Consider the following 21,603-nt stretch of genomic DNA (forward strand, 5'->3'; position numbering starts at 1 on the left):
GTCTAGCAAAGCATTATTATTTCCAATGATGATGACAGTAAACGGATCATTAAATGGGTCATAATTTTCATATTGTTCCAATAATAAAATATACTTGCATTTTTCAGGCAATGAGCTTAATTTTTTTCCGTTACAGTCAACAGGTTTGCTATAATTGATTTCAGTGAAAGAGAGTGAGTTTGTCCAAAAGGACTTTTTGGCTTTTCCAGCAACAATTACAGGGTTTGCTGCTTTTGGATCATTTTCATAAACTAAATAAGTTGAGGAAGAACATTATGATACCCAGTGAATATTTTACACAAGAGGGCAGAGTGCTCTTCTGTGTCAGTTCTGCCACTATTTGCACTTCAAGATCCAATCCTAAATTCATTGAAGTATAAATAAAATGGCTAGATATTCCTAACTGATGTCTAAGGCTCTAACCTCTCACACTGAGCTGAGTAGGATTTGATAAATATTTTTGAGCTATATACTGCAACATGGCAAAATATACTTAAAAGGCCTCCTTACTCATTCCCAAGACTCCCACTTAATCCAAGGCAGAACCACAGCTCTACTAACAGATTTAAAGATTGGAGAACAATCTGGAAAAAATCCACAGCTATTTGGGCCACAATACAGTTTTCAGCTGCTTATGACTACTTGCAGAAGCTAGGTTTTAAAATTATGTTAAAAACTTATGATAAAAAATTAGTCATGGTCTTCTCACAATTTCCAATTCATTAGACAAAGTTGTCACTAAGATCAGTTCTGAAAAGTTTGCAATTCTTTATTCAATTTCAGGGTTTACACCTCCATACCGCACAGGGGACGACTATGATGACATCTCCAGGAAGCCAGGCAATGTCCTGAAGACCTTAGATCCAATCCTCATTACCATCATAGCCATGAGTGCACTCGGGGTGCTTTTAGGAGCCATCTGTGGAGTTGTGCTGTACTGTGCCTGTTGGCACAATGGGATGTCGGAGAGGAACTTGTCTGCATTGGAGAATTATAACTTTGAACTGGTCGATGGTGTAAAACTGAAAAAAGATAAACTAAACACACAGAATTCATACTCAGAAGCATGAAGGCATAAAGCAACTGGAGAAGTCAGAGAGTCGGGATGGAAGGACATAGCTCGGTCGTGCTGGGGAACTGTTGATCTATTACTGTACAGGCTGAAAAGTGCATTGATGACACTGAGCCAAGCTTTTCTCAGGAGCTTCAATGAGTGTGTAACCGATGAACATGGACAACAATCTGTGTTAACAACCTGAATCATGTACAGTCTGCTTTTTCTGTTGGTTTTATTTGAAATAATCGAATGCTGGTGTTGAGACCAAGTATGATTGACTTATAGTTCATTTTGTCTTTTTTTCTCTCCCTCTCTTCTGTTTTCTGTTAATGGATAATTTTGTTTTTACTGTGCAAAATCCAAGATGCTGTCACAAAATGTATTCAGTGGGGTTCTTTGGATGGACATGCTGTCTGTAGCTCAGTGCCCAGAAAATATTGGAGTAACAGCAATTTAGTGGACTTCTGCACCTGTATTTGTGTATAATTGCTCGTGTTGTGCATAGGCAAAGAAGGGTTAGGATGTTTTTGAAAGTACTGCTGCATCAGTACCGATATAGCGTGTCAGCTCTGTTTACGAAGCAATACTGTCAAATTTTATTGATGTTTTTCAGTGTTGTACTAAATTTTGTGCTTGTGAACTCCATAAAAGAGTATGTGCCATCATCAGACACAACTGGTAACCAAGTGTACTGCCTAAAAACTAAACAAAAAAAGTCCTTGGCACTGGCTAGTGTATGTCCTCTCAAGTGCCTTTTTGTTTGTACTGCTTCTCATTGTGTTAACATTAACTACAGCTTCTCTGCAGTTTCGCCCTTGTCTTTAATCATATTCTGATGGCTCACTGACTAAAAGAAAAGTATATTTTAGTGTAAGAAAACAGCCTCAGCCAAGGCAAGGGCTAATCAGATTTGACAACCTGGCTTGATTGTTCTGCTTTCTGTATTTCAATTCATGTCTCTTGACCCTTTTGTATAAAGCTGCAATATTCCCTTTTATTGTTCTTTCATATAGAATGTATTTTCAAATGTAAAATCTCTCTCCCTTTCTCTTCTCTTTCTCTCTCTCTTTGTCTCTCTGAGTAGGTTTCATAAGCATTTGCCATTGCCAAGGAAAGAAAACTTCAGCTTTAACTTGCTGGTAATGGCAAAGGATTTTATTAGAGTTTGTGTTAAGAAATAAGGGAAAATTCTTAACTTTATCCTCCAAAGTCGAACTTTGGGTTTCTTCTTAACAGCATAAAGTGACAGTATCTTTTTTCCTGATGTCATGAAACATGTCTTTTATCCTGAGCAGCATGCCTGTTAATTACACTGGGGAAAATGCTTCCCTTACAGAAAAGATTGCCTTTAAAATGAGAAACTTTCCTCCTCCTGCCCCTACCTGAACTCGGAGTTCTGTTCTTTCAGTAACCATGTATTTTCATGCTAATCAATGCTAATTGAGCTTAGGAGTGTGTACTGAGGGCAGAATGAAATCCCACGATGTATGTAGGGTATGTTCTTACCATCATTTTATATCCAATTGGCATTTCATACCAGGAGGTTTCTGTTTGACCACAAGTGCAGGCAGTGACCAGTGCAGTGAACTGCTAAGCTGTTGAGAAAATGTGCTTGACAATGGTGGGACAATTTTTTTAATATTTTAGGGCAAATACTAATGGTTAAATAATATTCAATAGCCTATGCAGCTGGTCCAACAGGGTAAAAAGAAATAAGAGCATGTTTCCTACAGGGGTCTGTACAAGGCAGTGGGAGAGCAGAGGGGTCATTCCCCTTCTGCAGGTGCAAGGGGAGCCCCTGGGTTTCTGCAGTGACCTGCACACAGCACAGCCATAACGGGGGCAGCATCAGCCTTCCCCTGGGTATCCACCAACCAGCAGAGAAAACCAGTGCAAACATGGAGAAAGGAACATCTTACCAAGTGCTGAACTCATGCTTTTCCTCATTGAAATTCTTGAGTAGAGTCAGGGAAGTGATTGGGACTTTCTGAGTTAGTCTTTTCCAAAATTGCTTTTGTAGAAGAGCAATAAAATATCCTGTCCAGGATTAGGATTAAAGAAGGGTTAATTCAGCCTTGAATAGCTTGGAGCAAAAGAATCCACCTCTATTTACACACCATATATTTTGAAGTGCATAATTTCACCAGTATGAACTATAAAATAGAAAAATGTAGAAAATCCACTAGTAACCCAGAAATTGAAGAAAAAGGAGGGAGATGGTAGGTGAAAATGAGGTTTGAAGTTGAAAATATTTTAAAGGATGACCCGGTAGAAAAAAAGGCATGGACAGTTGCTACTTCAGAGGAGTCCTAAAGGCACTGACTATCATGAAAACCCGAACACCCACTTCAGATCATCAAACCTTAGATTGATGGAAGAGCTACCTCCCGAGCCTCCCAACCTTGGATCCTCCAAGGGGTGAGACAGTGCACCTAAGGCCTGAAAGTTTTGCCTAAAAGTTAGTCCATGAGATGTCCCAAGCGACAGACTCACTTTGTCAGAGGTAGAATTTTCATTGGTTTCTAACACTGTAATTGGACCATAATGGCATTGCAGCAGCTAGTTAATTAACCCAAAGAAGAAAAGGATTTTTCAAAACTATTTTCATCAGACCACCACTGTGTGAGTCAGGAATTAAGAGTCTATTCTCCTTAGCTGAAAAAACTTCTAGTCCACTAACTTGACTAAGAGCTACATGCTTATATTGCCTTGAAGAGAAAATCCCATTGGGGAGCCCAAGCCCAAAACCTTTTGAAATGTTCCCACTGATTTCAATAGATTCCAGACCAGCTTTGGTTCTTGATCTATTTGAATAGAAAAGCTGTATTTGGTGGGTTTTTTCCTTCTTTTAACATACTGAGAATAGTGAACATTAAAAAAAATTATCTCCTTTGTGGTCTTCAGACATAACTATGATAATGAGAATCTAGCACTGAAGATTTTATTTCTCTGAAGGTAATAGAATTAAAGTTACCCTTCCATAAAGGAAAAATGATACTGCAACTTTACATTGAAAAGTATCTTGCACTGATAAATATATTTAAAAAATTATATGTTTATAAAGTTATTAATTTGTAAAGGCAGTGTTACAAAATGTTCAGTTTATATTGTTTTAGATTGTTTCATAATTTTTAAAGTGTAAAATAACATATTTTTTTCTTTATTGAAAAACTATAAAAATCTTCTGTAGTAAAATGATTTCATTTTACTGGTATATTATTGCTTCATGTTTTGTACCATCATAAAACTTTGTGCAAATTTTTTTTACAGAAATTTTTATTTTCTATGACAATATGACACTTGTAAATTGTTGTTTCAAAATGAACAGCGAAGCCTTAACTTTAAATGACATTTGTATTCTCAGACACTGAGTAGCATAAAAAACCACATAGAACTGAACTGTAACTTAAATTTCCAAACTATGACTACTACATTCCAAAGAAACAGTTGAATTAAACATTTTCATAAAATATCCCATAGCTGATGTATTTTATTATACTAAAATTTATTGGTATTATTAAATGGATGGTTTTATTTAGCATCTTGCCACAAGCACAGTGTATTTGTTAGTAGGCAGCTCCAGAGGACATCTTGGTGGGTTTGTTCATTGTTTAGGATAGAGGTTTTCACCTTTGCCTGACCCATTCTCTTTCCTTGCTGGAATACACTCCCACAACCAGCTTTTTAGCCATACAGCTGGGATTTAAGAGGACAAATTTGCCACCACTGCTCCTTGCCATGGGCCACCCAATGTAACACCCTGTGCAGGTGTCACACGCCCCTTGGGCAGGGGGGAGGTTTACTGCCAAGTCCTGCCCACATTGATGTGTTACTCCACAAAGTCCCTGCTCCTGTGGTAAGGTTTTCACCAATAAGCTCCCTGCAAATTTCCAGGGGAGTCATCAGGACTTATTCAGCCGTGGCCAAATTTCCCAAGGCAGAGCACAGGTTGATGATTGGAGCAAATGCAGACAGGGTGGCCTATTTGGCCTGGTCTGGCATCAGTTGGGTGCCAAATTCACGTGTGGAACACATGGTCATGTGCAGAGAGACCTTGACTAAGCTTGCATCCAGATCAGAAGCTTTAGATTCAACATTTCATGCTCTGTGCAATGCTTACCTGTTTTGTTTCCTTTTAATACTCAGCACTCTGCACATTAAAGTTTGACAAATCTTTTCTTTACATTGCACGCATGAACAAAGCACAGACTGTCAGTATGTCATTAGGTGGAGTATAAACATTTTACTTCAGCTACTTTACTACTCTTGGGAAAAATACTGTACTTATTACCATATACTTGATCATTGTTAACACTTGAAAGGAATGTATTGAATCTTGTCTCCTCAAGGGAGCAGCGTTGTGTGTACCTGTTTAAAATGTGAGATGAAACTCCAGCAAGCACCTGAGCAAAATTCCTGCTCAGAGTAGGGATTGCTCCCAAAAGGTGGTTGTGAAAGTTGCTGTCCATGGAACCACTATACCCAAATTCATTAGAGGTGTACTTCATGGCACTCTGCTTCTGTGATAACTAGCCAAAATTAATGGCAATAGAACTGATCAGTGAAAAAGGGAAATCTATAAAGTGAATATGTTGAGGATGAAGCTCAAGAAAGAGAGACAAGTATTTAAAGTTAAGAAAATTCTCTTTCTTTCATTCAGGGAACATGAATTTGCCTAGAAGCTAACAAGTACTTGGCACTAAACCTTCAGTCTTCCACACTAAATAGGCTGCATAAAGCAAGAACAAAAATGGTGCCATGCGATCTGAATCACTTTTCAGAATATAACTTGTAAATTTGAAGAAAAAGAGTAGATGGAAATAACAGATGGGTCAGCTACAGACAAACAGTGCCAGAAGTGCACAGCCATGAGGGTCATGGTCTGTAAGAGGGGCCTGTGGCAGGTAGTGAAAGCAAACCCGTTTATTATTTATCCACTGAAATGTACTATCCCACATCCAGCAGCCACGTAGTCAGTCCCATTTCCTTTCCTTCTGGCAGGACATAAAATGGCACAGCGAAAGGCAGATGCAGAGGAGAAGGTGGGGGCAGCACTGCTGGTGTAAGGTTGTGTGAGCCCCGTGAGCAGCATGGAAATGACAGCAGTGCCCACCTGTGCCACCTGCCCTCGGAGTGAAGCTGCCAGTCCTGGTGGAAAGGAAGCCCCTCCAGCCTCAGAACCTACCTTTTATGAGGCATATGAAGACCTGACAGGTGCAAGCTAATACAGCCATAATTTGACCCTCACAAGTCTTGTCATATGTACAATTAGTCCGTTCCCAAGTCGATTCTTCTAAGCTGTTCTGCCAAAGTGAAATGTCAAAGTTGTGTTGGATTTTCAGATTGTAGCATATGGACATTACATCCCAGAAGTAGTTCCCTTCCCATTCCTTAATTGTCCTGTCCTTTGCAATACATTATGCCTAAAAGCATATTGGTTCAAGCAACATTAATTTATTAGAGCTTTAATTTCCTATTTTATACCATTTTATGCCTCAAGTCACCCATAACCACAATTTTATCTACAAATGTTAAATTGTAACAGAGTATGTCCGATTTTGTTGGTTTTTTTTTCCTTTGCCATAGGACATGTTGTATAGCTGTTTTATTTGCTGATTAGTCCCCCTGTAGTCCCTAATTGCTTTTCCACAGTAGGTCAGTTCTCTATATATATTTCCATTCTCACAGGTACACACAATCAAGCTCTAATCTTATCACCTCAGGACTGATGGTGTTTCCACGTTTATAACAGAAAATCTCATTAAAAAATCTTCTGGCATTTTTCACAGATGGATGGAGTCTTATCATGTGTCCAAACCTAATTCCATCTTCAATAATCATATACTCCTATTTAAATTTACATTGTTTTTACTCATCTCTCAGACATTTGATTCACATTCCTGTCATCGTACATCATCACTGTGCACTATGCGCTGTATTTTATTACAGATGGTTGTGTTTCCATAATGAGTGAGGTAGGTCTGAATTGAAAAAGGAATTGCAGTCTTACTGAAGCACTATTGGTACCAGAGAGAGAGGTCTGGTGTTTCTCTCGAGGGTAGAAGGTAAGGACAAGGTTTGGCAGGGTTTGGCAGGTGCTGCCATGACAAAGACTGAGGGATTCGATGTTGAGTCTGAAGGATAAAGGGCTTGCCTGAGGAAACAAGTGCTTCTGGTGACAGGAGCTGCTAAGAGAATTACCAGGAAACTCCCTTCGTTTTGACTACTTCATTTTCCCTGACAGAATTAAAAAAAAACAACTTCACAATGCTAAAAAAAAATCTGCAATATAAAAATGTTTCCAGCATCTGCCAGGCACTTTTTAAATCCACAGGCATGGAAGAAGGGAGTGGGGGTACCAACCCATCTGTTAGCTGAACCTGAATGGTGGATTACTTAACTCAGAGAGGCAACAGGTGTGGATGTGGCTTTGAAGATCCAGGCAGCATCTCAGGGCTGTAACACTGGCATTCTTCATGCATCATTTTCATCTTGAAATCTTTTCACCGTTATTCCCTTTTCTCTGCAACATGTTGGTTTATGCCACTTGTTTCAAACTAAATTGCCTGGGCTGAACTACTGGCTTGTGTGATCTACTATTAATATATTTTTCTGTAGTGCAATTTCTGATTCATTCACTACTCAAATACTTCTATATTTCCCTATGCATTACTAAGGAAGGAATAGCCTGAAATAAGCCACCCAATGCCACACATACCATGTGTCAGAAGAGAGAATAACCCACTTTTTCCAGCACCTCCTCTTCCACATCCCTGCCGGGGATGTGTACTCCATGTCAGAGACTCAGACACTACATCTGTAATAAACAATCTACCTTTCAGGAAGCCTCAGTGCTTTCAACATCATGCCTGATATCTTTGCATTAATTAAATATTTATATCAATATTCTTACTAAATATTTACTTACTAGCTTTATAACTGTAAGCATACCAGGGTGGGTCAGTGGGTCACACTCATTTTGCCTTTTGAGACTACTAAGTAGACCACAGTGTTTCATCTTTCTCTACTTTTAAACTGCTAATCTATGTTTCTCATAGGTCTAGCATCAAGAAAACAAAACAAACAATACAAAAGATAGCTCTATCCACCTTCTATTTACATTACTTTAAAAATCCACTGAATATGTAAAGAAATATAAATTTCTTTTTATTTTAAAATATATTTTTGTGGAGTGAAGAGGAAAGTTGTGGAGTGAAGAAGGTAGTATTTGAGATGTCTGTGAAGCAGTAAGGAGACAGGCCACTGAAACCTTCTGAAAATTAACCTGTAACATCTAGAAAGGGTCAACAAGTCTGCCAAATGATGAGAACACAGGAATATCAAAGTAGGCAAGTATTGCTTTGACCCCAAGCATGGCTGACAAAATGGAAGAAAAGCAGGAAAACACTTAGTGTTAAGAGTAAATCAGAAAGGACCTTCTTGATCTTGGTTCTATTAGTTTCTCTTTTAATCAGTCTTCAGAAGATGGGAGGCAAAACAAGGAATGGACTGAACTACAACTTGTTCCCACCTACAAGTCACATGTACTAATCCATGTTCTAGAGTTACCATGTTGCATATAGGTAAAACTGTCCAAAGGGAAGGCCATGTAAAATCATGGCTCAGGCTGCTACTTCAGCTAAGCAGAAAAGGGCTGTGGTAAAGTAACTCAGCTGAATTAGAGGTAGAAACACAAGAAAAATAAGAAAAATAAGAAAAAACATCGCATGTTCACATCGTGGTGGTTGGTTGAACTTTTTGTTATGATTAAAAACTATGTAGCTGATGACTGTCTAATTGCTTAAAAAGGCCAGGTTTTTGGAATAAAGGGCCCCCCTTTGCACCTGCTTGGGGACCCTGCATCACTTCAGACCCTCTCCTCACAACCATGCACCTCTGAGACTGAGGCAAGGAGAAGGTGGTACCACAACCCTTCATGTCCAAGGTCACAGGCCCTCAACACCAAGACCTTTGCATGTTCTCCAAACAGTTATGTGCAGGAAATGATACCATTTTGTACTCATAACCTGCATTTCCAATGCATTTTTCATGCCCTACACTACATTATCTTCCTTTCTCATTTCTTTGGCCTTTCTTCTTCTTAAGATGAGGGCTGCCACTTAAGCCACATCTCCCCAGGCTCCATCTTGTACAGTGCAGGGCGCCCCAGCTCCCATTTACCAGCTTGGGAAGCCCAGTGTGGGATCAGATCTCCCATTCTCTCAGCTGATGCTGCTCCTCTGACCCAGCCTCTCCTGGCTTGATGATTGTTTTACATCACTACCTTGTTTGCAATGGGAGGTCACCGAAAGTTCACCTGAAATCCGGGCTCTTATTTCACTGCCATAGTCTCTAGGTGACTAAGGATCATCTTTGCTACTTTTAACAAGTCTTTTCACAATCCGTACCCTTTTCTTCATGCGTACTGAGGTCTTAAAGTGGTCAACTTAAAGCCATCTATCTTGATAAAGTGGCTGAATTACTGCTGCTGAATGGGAGGCCATTATCTACAATTAGTTTATGGCTCTTAATAGCCATTATTGCAAAAGATGGATTTCTCGATAGGGTAAGTGTCTTACCAAAGATCCTGTTAGTAGTCCTGCTTATGAAAACCTGAATTGTAGGTGCTTTCTGGAAAAGATCAGGTTGCTCTCTAAGTGAAATAAACCATTACCAGCTTATTACTATGGGTAATATATAGGTTATATGTAGTATAATAATCATTATACACTATTTGGTTCTCCTGTGCTGTGTACTGTATGCAAATGCACGCAGCACTAGATAGACAGACTGAAAAAATGCTGTGAGGATGTCACCATATGGTTTAAGAGAAAAATACCAAACATCTCACAACTAGAAGATGTAGTAACTTCCCTCAGAGTAGCAGCTTTTCTTTCTCTGTTTACAGAAGTATGGTGGTTAGAAGAGTTAGAATGTGTGCCCTGCCAATTCATTGGAGAAAACTATGGATTTATGAATCTCCTTGAGGAAGTGCCTCCTGATGAAGGACACAAAGGAGCAGAGAGTAGAGGCTGAGTAGATGGGGTCATGAACTTCATTTTACTTCTCATCATGAGTAATAGTGCTAAACTGATAGTCAGTCAGATCTCTCATTTTCTTTAATTTAACGCCATACTTCTTGCTCCTTGCATTACTGACCCCACATTATAACTGAACCATGCGTTTTATTACAATCCTAAGCACTGATTTAAATGCACGAGAAGATTTCACTGCTTTTTATACTGAACAGTTATGTGGGGTAAGTTTTGTTCTTTTCACATGAAGAGGAAATTCAGAGCTAACAACTTGTGTAATTTTAATCAAGTCTCATTTCATACAGGCTGTGAACTTTAATATGGATTGCTGTTTCTTCTGGGTTTCAAATACAGTGTACAGTTCAACACAAGCCTGACCTTTGTGGTTTCATATAGGCACATACTTGCTAAAGTCACTTCATTAGACATCAATGGCAATAGAGCTTTCAACCTTGTTGCCAACTTTCTTCAGAGCTGCTGCTGATTAGCAATATATACATATTAACCAATGTCACATTGTTCATGATTAAATATCGAAAGCACATATATGTACATATCTGCTGAGATGCAGCTGTGGTTCTACATCAGAAAGTGAAGGAGCACTAGAAGCACTAGAATGGAGTGTTTGTCTAAAAGTAAAGGTGTGTGCAGTTACTTAATATCTGAAGGCTTTAGTCAGGTTTGTGGATTGCTTCTGATGGTATAATGCATTTCAAAATGCAAAGAGCTTCTCTACAAGTAGAAGTATTTTCAGGCTGCTCTTTCTGCTCTTTTAGTTCACTTCCTAATTCAGATTTGAGAAAGTCTTTAGTTTGGCAAATACTTTGCTCTACTATTTTAGGCATGTAATATTCTTTGAGATAAATGAATTTGTATTTAGTATTTATATTTGGATAGTCCCTACAGGATTACAATTCATGGTCCTGTAAAGCTAATCGTTATTAAAAGATACAGAAAATGTGCTTTCCAACCTCACAGAGAAGAGCTGTAATGGCTGCTGTGACCACAGGTGGTTCTGAACACAGTGTGTTCATCAAGTGCCTCTGTTTCCAGCTCTGTCTCTTGTATTTTCCAGAGCAGTTACTGGATTTTAGGATCAATATATCAAAAGCTTGGGATGCTAAGAAAAAATGTGGTCAATTAGTCTTCAAGAGTAGCATCCAGCTTGTCTATTACTGGCTATGTTGGACATCATGTCCAAACTGTGAGTTTCATTCACTGTTTTAAACACCTTCCTGATGGGGTGAATAATTTTTCCTTTACAGCCCCAGTTTCTCTTGTCTGTACAGTAGCTTGAATTAATAGTTTGGATTTAAGGACTTATATTTAGATGGATAAAATTAAATGAAAAAAAAAAAAACAAACTTCTAATCATTTCTAACTACGTGCAAAGTAGTTGTGGCTTTGGTTTTACCAAGGACAAGGATCTTAACTCCACTGACTGATTTTTACCATAGCTTGTTTTGACATCTGAAAGCATTGTGCACCTGCTAGTCAGTGAGCACAATCAAAATTTCACCACCTAGGCCATAGTAGGAGTCTCAGAACCTACTGGCTCAGGTTTGGTAATAGATGCAAATACTGTTTGAAGGTAGGTAGAACACTGGATCCTTCATCACTGTGTCAGCCACTGCTACTTCCAGATTTATGATATGCCTTGAAGAAGAAGAAGCTTTATCCTACCCTCATACTTAGGTAACCTTGGGTCTAGTCATGTCTTTATTCAGAGTCTAGAACTAAGAATTCAACCTGTTTTTTTATAGGTCTGCTAAATTTGCTTCCTAAATTGGCTTTGCTCTGGCTCTACAAGGTAATTATAGTGTTTCCTACAGTGCTGCAGTTCAGACCCATAGTCACCTACCTCACAATCATCTATTCATTTTCTCACTTCTTTTTGTGTTTTGGTTTTGTTCTGATCTATGTGTGTAACTTCACATAAAGCTGAGGGTTTTCTTCTCAGAGATTTGCTGTACCTACAGTTTTATTCTCTTCTAACTCTGTGAATAAAAAACATCTATTTCAGAGGTGCAGCTCTTAATTCTCTTCAGGAAGTCTCAAACTTCTGAAACTTACAACTTTATTTTATAACTTCACATACATTTCTAACCATTACTTTAGATAGTTTGTTAAGTATTTTTCTCAGCAACAAGAATACTTATGTCCATGACAGGCAGCATGAGGATGACCCAAAATCATAATCTGCTTTTAATACAGAAAAAGGCTTAGTAACTATATTAATGAAACCTGTCAGAACCCTGAAATGAGCTGGAAGAAACTATCATCAGAAGTGTTAGTAAGAATTATTACAGTTATTATTATTGACACCATTGTGCTTGCAGCAAACCTCCAGTTCTTTTCTGATTGTTTTTTATTAGGAAAAATCATGCTTCTTATCTGAACGTATATTTTAACAAAAGAGCCTTGACATGTCTTGTTTCTTTTTGCATTTATGTGGGCAAACAGGACCAGTCCCAGTAGATGCCATGTAAATCACCACATTGAAGAATCTTGTTCTGATGTTTTGGTGTATGCTACACTAAAGAAACAGGTACTCATATTATTTTCATGTTACTTTTCAATATATTTGCAAATGTCTATGGTTCATATTATAGCAACTTCCAAGAACAGTTTCTGTTTCTCCATCTTCACTGTGCAGAACAAAGATAAAGATTTTCTGAGTCTCTCTTCAATCATTCTTAAAAAAACACTTTTTTTTTTCTTTTATGATTATTGTCTCAGGTTAGTGCATGTTCTAAAGCAAATATGAGTGTGTACAGGAGACATCAGTGGTCTCTTAGGTGCATATGTTATCAAATGTCTGAAGATATTGTGCAAACAAAATGCACAGAGGATAGAGAAATGGAAAATGGCTAGTCACTTCCAAGTCCTTTAAATCAGAGTAATCGGACATCCCCAAATCTGCTGAGCTATGCTGGAGCTGCAGAAAGTACAGAGCAGTCAAAATGTCACTGCTCTCCCTGCTAATGGTGCTGCCAGACCCCGTTTGACAGGTCTAACTCAAGTAAAGCAGCACAGAAAGTTAGATGGAGTTTTTTTGAGCAATGTTCAGGGCCACTGCTCACTCTTGCCACTGAAAAACAATGTCAGTGTCTTAGAGGACTGCTAGCAGAGAAGTAGTAGGAGCCATAGTAAAAAAGACTGTAGAAAAAATTGAAAATACAAAGTTAATGTTAACTGATGGGAGAAGCAGAGAAGACTGGCCATTAACACTCACACAGGCTTTCAAATATGAAATAATCATTATAACTGTTTGCAAAGACCACAGTTTCAGCCTTTTATCCTTGCAGCTTAGCTATATCTCCTAGCACTGAATCTATTTTTACATTCAATGAAGTATATTTGTTGACTTTACTGTTTGAAAACCAGGATCTGTAGGTTTGTAATGTACATTCAGAATGTAAAAAGCTCCCACATGGCAAGTTTCAAACAACTCCTGATGCTAACAAATATGCAAAGCCACTTTTTACATCATTTTCTAAGGTTAGTAGCTCCTCATTCCTCAAGCAGTTGAAATGTCTTCTGCTCCCTAGACATGGTGTTTGGTGCGTGACTGCAGCAGATATGAGTTCACCTCAGGCACGTAACTCAGAGAACTCATTAAACATCCAATTTAGCTGTTCTGAATTACAGTTTGTGAGAGCTTATTTCTCTCAATAGAAAAGAAACTTTAGAAGACAAGTCTCGTCTTCTCTCCCCTGAATCAGTTCCAGTGCTCAGCTCCTGCTGTAAATTATTATTCAGTGCAAGCCAAAGTCTCGAGAACTTGCTGGCCTGTTTGCTATTGGCAAGCATATCACAATCATTCAGCAGTTTTTCAGGTTTTTTTAAACCCTTCTGCTCTTTATTTCACTGAAAAGGATAAAAACAGAGGAGGTTGATTGACATGGAGATAGAATCTATCCAGGATTTTTGACCCAAGGATGTGGTGGCCATTGTGTGCATCAGCAAGAATATTTTAAAATATATCTGTAATGTTTGGCATCATCTCAATATTCCACACACAACAAAACTATATGACTGTAAAATCTGTTTGATGGCCACTAGTAGTGACAGGATTTGTCTTTTTAAATTCCATCTCATCTCTAGAGTAATTGAACTCTATTTGCACCATAGTTCAGATCTTAGAAGTTTGAATTCCACCTTCCAATAAATCATTATCATTTGACTGCAAAGACTTCACTTATTTCCAAACACTGAAGAGCAATGAAAGTCCAGCTCTGAGAATTAATATTCCAAAGACCATGGATATTTTTGGACCTCTAAAACAAACTACCCTCATGGAGTGAATAAAACATACCTTGTCAGCCAGTCAAGATGAAATGATCCCCTAAAGCAGGGATTTGGCACTGTGAGAACCTTTTTAAAGCTTGCTTTGAAACCTGCTTGAACACAAGCTTGAGTATATTGAAAGAGTTACTGAGGAGTAGTTAAAATACTATATATTTTATGTGTGACCTTAGATTCTACATGGATAGAATAATTAAATATAAGTGAAGAGAAATAGTTCATTAAGCAATGAGTGTAACTGCAGTTTCCTAACATATGTCTTCATCTCTGTACAGACAATGGTTTCTATTGTTTTCTTTAGCTTATGAAATAGAACCAGCTGTCACCAACACTGTTGCCTTTTCAGAAAACAGAGCATTTGGCTGTGGAAAATTCTTTCGTTTTTCTAACTATTCAACATACAGGTTCATCTGTCTCTTTTCTGAACATTTTGCACTGAATGGCTAACAAGAAGATACACAGCTTAGTCATATTACTGCCTTAATTAAAGAGGATGCTACTAGAAAAGTGGATTTAATCCCAGTGTTTTAATTGAGTTCTAGTTTGGCACAGGTCCACCTGCCTGGATTCAATTGGATATAGTTCTTTCCTTCTTGCTCCAGACATTACTGTTTCCTGCTACCATTGAACTGCTGCAGTGATTCTCCCCTTACATCTGAGCACATATAAAGGCAGTCCTAGAACACAGAAAGTCTCCTGAATAAAAGGGATGTAACACAAAGCTACTATTTAAAACTAAAGCATTCCACAGGTTACATGTTCAATTGTCTGAGGAAGGCAGTTTTTGTTCACACTCTGACCCCATACTGGGTGTCATGGTCAGAACATGGAGCTCAGCACAGACAACTAAAATTAGTTCAGAAAGGCATCATCTGTCCTGTTAGCAAAACCCAAGTTATCACTTCAAAATCATACTGGAAAAGTTTATACGTGGTGCAGTGACTTCATAATGCCACAAACAAAGGGGACAGATTGCCCACCCAGATACGCAGAGTGGGTAAAGCCAAAATCCCAAATATATTGACAGTGGGTAGTATTTTGCAGCTTTATTTTACTCATCTTTGAAAATCCTAGCTAGTTAAACACAAAGGCTTTCAGAAGAGTAGATTTCTATTCCTTCTGCTATTAAGCATCTTCTGCTATTAAAATTCTTATGTCAGTTGTCCATAGGTGGTAGATTTCCTAGAAGTGGAGAGGAACCCAGTAGAACCCAAGGTCACAGTTCAGTTGATCTTAGGGCAGAGAGGGCTCTGAATCCTGTAGGTAAGTATGGTCACTAGGCTATCAGTCAGCCACCAAAAAGAAAACAAAGCAACACAAAATGGGGGTCTCATTTTTTCCACATTCACACAACAAATTTTAAAACTTGATATTGCAGCCTTTCAGCCGAGGATATTCTATGATCCTATTCCATTATTCTATTTGCTGTCTCTAGCCAAAGAGTTGCTCAGGCATATCATGAAGAAGAGGAAAGGACAAGGGTGGAAAGAAAAAAAAAAGAACATGGAAGCTGGAAACTTGAAAGGAGTGAGTTAACATCCTCCTGCAAAACACCAAAAAAAGAGGGCAAGCACTCAGTCACAGCACTGGGATTCGTCTTCATCTCTCTCTAGTCATTCAAAGTGAGGTTTAAACCAGCCATGTAATTTCCTTCTGTGAGTAGAGATGGTCACCTCCACATGGCAATTCAGCTCACAGTTCTCTGGTGTCTGTCTGGGTAAGATTAACCCCTCATGTTCCAGCAGCCATGTAGCTACAGCCACCTCTGAATCAAGGTTTATTGGTTCATCAAGGGTTGAAATGTCAATATATGCATTGCTCACCACTCCCACAGCCTTGATCTTCTCTCACATCTAACTTCTATAGCTCATCCTTCTAGTCCCTCCTTCAGACATAGGAAGTAGCTCTTGAAAGATACTTGAGCTTTTAGAGTCAATGAGATTCGTTATATTTTAGAACTACCAAAAAACAGACTGGTCTCAGCACAGACACCAGTACACCTGGTCTGTACCGGTATGATGGCTCTGTTTCCTCTGAGGTAACATATGTGAAATACTGAGACTACACCCCCTCCCCACATGAAAGCAAATACTGAGAATTGCACATGTTTACCAGCCTGAAAGCCCTGCCACATAATACAATTATGATCTATCAAGCACTTGCCGGTTTCACTCTCTGCAAAGAGCGTTTTGCCACTCTCCGTTTGCCCATCCATTCTGCTGCTAAAAAGACGACTTTTTGCCAAATAAGATTAGTCATAAAGAAGGAGATATTAAAGCTGGGGGCAGGGAAGGGGGAAGAATGCTACATTTCTCACTGAAAATAACTGCATAATTAAATATCACAATGTGCATTGTTGGGCCTGTTGAACTTACTTGAATGCAACATATTATGAAACTAAATTCATTCACTTGCCTGGCAGGAGGCAAATGTCTAACTCAAACTTACATATCCCCAGACTGATCTTTATAGAGAATTATAAGATAACCAAAGGCATGGGTTTTTTCTGTTGTTTTAATTTAGGATAGACCCACAAGACTTCATACTGAGAAAATTCTGGAGATTAAAAAATGCTTTCTAAACTCATCTAAACCTCAAGTGCCCAATATCCTCATGATTTTGAGAATCACTCAGCCTCAGCACTCAAACAGCTGGTCCAGGGAGCAGCTTACTCTCTCCTCTCAGAGCTACATCTTCCCAAAGGTGAAACTATGATTCATATCTGCAGTTTTGCCATACTTCTCTCTTTCATGACTTCTACTTTTAAGATGATGCCAATGCCATGGGCAGGGAATTTTCCTCCATGAAGCTGTTCTCTCCTCTCTGTCTAATGTTGTAAATATCTTGCTATTTCGTGAGTTAGTGTATTGATGTGATTAATCTTCATCTTCTTCAAAGGCTGGAATAGGGGTGGACTTCCCTTAAAAATCAGTGATATAGAAGTGTTCTCATTCTCTACATCAGTTAGGCCACTACTTCAGCTGGTTTTTATTTTACACTGATGGAAGGAGATATTACAGAGGAGGAAATGATAGCTCTATTCAAATGAGAACCTAAGCCTCAGTGTTCTTCTACAGTTCAGACAAGTTACAGGCACTAAACACAAGTCCTATCAAACTTTCATCAATCATTTTCCCCTTTCCCTTTGAATAACTGTGCAGTTTTTCCTCTCCCCCACCTACCAATCCCACCAGTCTGCTGGAGACTCAGTTTTGGTCTCACACCTCCTGTGGCAGTATTAAGGCTGCAAGAGGATCTGGGAATAGGAGAAACTGCAGGCAGCCAAATTCCTTGCCTGTGCCTAACATAGGGATCACATCAGCTGGACATGAAGCTGCAAGCATTTCTCAAAGTGTAAATAGCTCCTCACTTTCAGGGCTAACCTCCCACAGTGGCACCATTACTTTACAGTCCCAGCACTTGGTGACCACAAGGCAGGGTGTGTGATCCACACAATTTGGATTACCATTACTCCCAGCATGGGCTCACTTTCTTACACACAGATGTGTGGCAGCAGCTCTCTGGCCACAGAGAGCAGGCACAGACTTTCCCAGGCATTTTCCTGGGGAAGGCTGTGAGAAGATCAGAGGATAGAATGAGAAACATTTCTTACCTCCACTTGTACCTGCTGTTGTGCACATGTGGGATGTGTCATGGAGATTTGTTTACCACCGGGTGATTTCTTAATTGGACACTGGATGGTGTTTGGATGGATTGACCAAGTAGAACAAAGCTCTATTGGACTGGCTGTAGGGGTTATTAAGTTTCTTAATAAGTATAGTATAATATAGGATAAGATGATATAATAAAGCAATTGATCAGCCTTCTGCAATCATGGAGTCAATGCTAATTATTACCCAGATCGGGGACTGCAGAGACACAGAACCAGACCTGGGGAGAACAACAGCTCAGACTAGAGGACAGGAGATGTGTGTGGCAGGTAAGGAGGCCACTTTGCTCAGGAGGCCTGCTGGAGGCAGGAGGGATGATTCTCACCTGCTTGTCTCTCTCCAGCTCGGGGAGCTCCACGATGTGAGAGGAGCCAGCAGATTGCAGAACCCGCCTGTGCCGTGTGGCACTCGGAGGGAGCAGCTGGTGGCACTGCAGGTGCTGCTGCTGGACCAGCAGGGACACGCAGAAGAGAGGGTGGGCTAGCAGCAGCAAGGTGTGATGGCCCAGGCTCTTTGGAGATGTGGGAATGTGGAGGAGGCAGTGAGGGATTCACGTTGTTGGGGGGGCTTGAGGGAAGCAGAGGGGGATTGTGCCAGTGTCTGGGGGGACATCTGGGTTGGGGCAGAGGGACTCGCAGGATGGCTGAGAGTCACTGGGGAGGGAAAGGCTCCCAGCCAGACGAACATGTTGGATTGTTGCTTGCAGGACCTGGCAATCTGGGCACCCCTGTCATAAGCATTTAGAGGCACTTTGGGTTCTGTCTTTCCCAAATGAGTACTTGTAAATCGCCTTGATGTTAATGAGAATTGCATGCACGCATCAGGGAAAGAATAGTCCCTCTACAATGGGCATGTGACAGCTAAAGAGCATCAGTCAGGAGGGAAACAAAAGAGGTCATAATTTATGTAAAAGGTTCATTTTTAATGTAAATTCTGCCCCCAAATGTTCTGCTTACAAGCCTGAATATGTGGTATTTGGCAGCGGAAAATGAAAGGGGTGAAAAACTCACTGCTGGCAGGTAACTGCATAATGTGATAGATTGATTTAAAATCCTTGTCATCTTTCTTTTTCACCTGCATACATAACGATCCTCTGTTAGTCATTAGGGCTCCTTGTACCTTCAGCACTCTAAAAAAAAATATTGGCTTTGAAATGATACTTCATTGTTAAGGAATTTTTTTGTCAGCTAGCTCCATTTATCGATGTATCAAAGCCATTTTACAAGAGATAGGCTCCACTTTGGCACGGATAGCGCATACATTACACGCCTTGCGAGGACTCATCTCATTCCAGCACTGAGTGGAAGTGCCAATTGCCACCGCGGTACATAATGAGCCGTGTCACCCGGCGCTGGGGACAGCAAGGGACGTGCATGAATCAGCCCCCGGTGCTTCCTCCCGGCCAGAGAGGAGAGGAGCGGGGACACGGGTCACAGCTGACACACGCTTGGGGTACCCCTCTGCCCAGAGGAGCAGGGGACGCCGCTGTCAGGGCTCCCAGGTGAGGGGGAACATATGCCACCAAGCTGCAGCTTTCTGTTGTTCTATTTACACCTCCTCCCCAGACAGCAAGAGCCAAGCCAGGAAACACTCTTTTCTGCAGCCATATGTGTGTCTGCAACAAGGATTTTTTTCAGCCTACCGGCGATAACTGAGGGTGTCACACCGCTTTGTGAGCAAAATTTTGTAGCATAAGCCAAACAGAAAGACTACCAGCAACTACCTCCAAAGCTGTTCAGGCTGTCTTGGGAATTAAATAATTTTTCTTTGTCCTTTTGTTTGGATCTTTACCTTGTGTTGCCGAGCAACTGCACATGCAAGGTTAATGGCAAAGCTCTCCTTTTGGACCAGGCTCTTTGAACAGAGTCGATCTGGTATGGAAAAGACAATGACTAGAGGAGAAAAGACAATAGCTAACAGAGGAGAAAAAGCTCATGGTCGTTTGGATCTTCTTGCATTTTCCATTCATCCTAGAAACAGAGGATGCTGCAGCAGAGGTAGCCAAAGACAGGGCTTTCCTGTGCATGGGTTATTACTGTGCAAGTTCTAGGGAACTGAAGCCAAGCGCAGGCTATGTCAAAAATAGAATATCATTGCAGCAGTGATTTCCACTCTGAATTATCCTACCAACAGGCTTTCTACCTCAAAAGGAAAATCTCAGTTCACTGCCACTCAAGTACTCATAATCTGAGCCTCTGCAGCCCAAGAAGGAATCTCTGTCTCCATTAAATCACTGTGAAGCTATAAACGATGTCACACCTTCATACCAGCAATACCTATTTCACCTTCCAGGTGAAAAACCCAAAGCCCACAAATTCCCTGGGACATATTTTTTTTTTAGGCTGACTGTTCATAGCTTAAATAGCAAAAGAGGGGCCCAAGATTCTGTCTCATACTGTTTGCCACACTCAATTTGCACAACTCACTGGGCACAGTCACAGGAGTTGAGGAGTCCTGACCATTAAGCACTTCCACACCCAACCATCAGACTCCTGAGCCTGGTCTTTTCCATTCACTGCCTTGCTTTTTCTTTTAGGAATATTATTAATGATCCCAATCCTGTTTTCTAGTTACACCACACAACATTCATGTGTCTCAAGGCCAGGATTTCAAAGGACTAGCATTATTCCTAATTGCATCCTTCATTTTGTAAACTCCTGGGTTTAGAAGGTATTAATTAGATTGGCCTAGTTAGTACTATTTTCAATTCATGATTTTTTCCATGCCTCATATATTTGGCATTACTCCCAGGAGCTGGCCTCAGGACACTGCACAGGGGCACTTCCAGCTCTCTTGCAGAGAAGAAACCAAATGAAAGTCAGAGCTTTTGCACCTACAGGCTCAGAAGAGCACCAATAAGTGTTAGTTAAAACAAGCCTCTTGAGTTTTTAAACCAATAAAGCTGTACAATGACATTAGAGGTTCTGATTTTAATACCAGTACTAATAAGTTGAACTAGTGTGAGCTCAACTATTTAAACTCTGGTCCAGACATAGCCAGAATAAAGGAATTCATCTCCAAAGGTTATATGTGCTATTTGTGCCTCACTTAATCTCCAAAGGCCAATAAATACATCAGCAGGATCATGAAAGAGCTATGCATGGAAGCCAGAGTTTCAGTAAAAAGCTGGTATAGTTTCTGCTGGTTTTCTATGGGAACCAGAGGGAACATGAAAAAAGATACAAGAAAGGCAGAGAATTGCTGAGGGCTCATGGGATGACTTCAGTTGAGCCAAATGGAGCACAACCTCTGTCCCTCTGTCTCTCTCACTGAACAAACCTATTTAGAAGTGAACATTATTCTATGTTCATCAGTCACACTGGGAAAAAAAAGTTATTATTGCAGATGAAAAACTATACCATGATAAAAAGAAACTGCAATCAAGCCTAATTTTTGTCACACAGTATCATAAGTGCAGTCATGAGAGTTGTGCTGAGTCTTGGTTAAAAATACTCCTTTGGTATTTTGCGAAGTTTTCAGGCTGAACTGACCTGGCAGTTTCTGTGTTTCTATCAAGTCTAGCATCCTGTCT

At 40.0% G+C, this 21,603-nt stretch overlaps 1 protein-coding gene across 8 annotated transcripts in view; it reads left to right on the forward strand.

Annotated features, from left to right (window-relative positions):
* Positions 1-4,529, forward strand: part of NRP1 (neuropilin 1) — a 114,281-nt gene extending 109,752 nt beyond the window's left edge. For all 8 annotated transcript variants that reach the window (XM_030264366.4, XM_030264364.4, XM_030264363.4 and 5 more), the window contains one exon: positions 784-4,529. In XM_030264366.4, coding sequence (XP_030120226.3) covers positions 784-1,070 — 287 coding nt within the window. In that variant the 3' untranslated portion in view covers positions 1,071-4,529. The remainder of the gene's footprint in view (positions 1-783) is intronic.
* The last annotated feature ends 17,074 nt before the right edge of the window (positions 4,530-21,603 follow it).

This window comes from Taeniopygia guttata, chromosome 2 (genome assembly GCF_048771995.1).
Source record: "Taeniopygia guttata chromosome 2, bTaeGut7.mat, whole genome shotgun sequence".
In the NCBI taxonomy this organism is placed as follows: Eukaryota; Metazoa; Chordata; class Aves; order Passeriformes; family Estrildidae; genus Taeniopygia; species Taeniopygia guttata.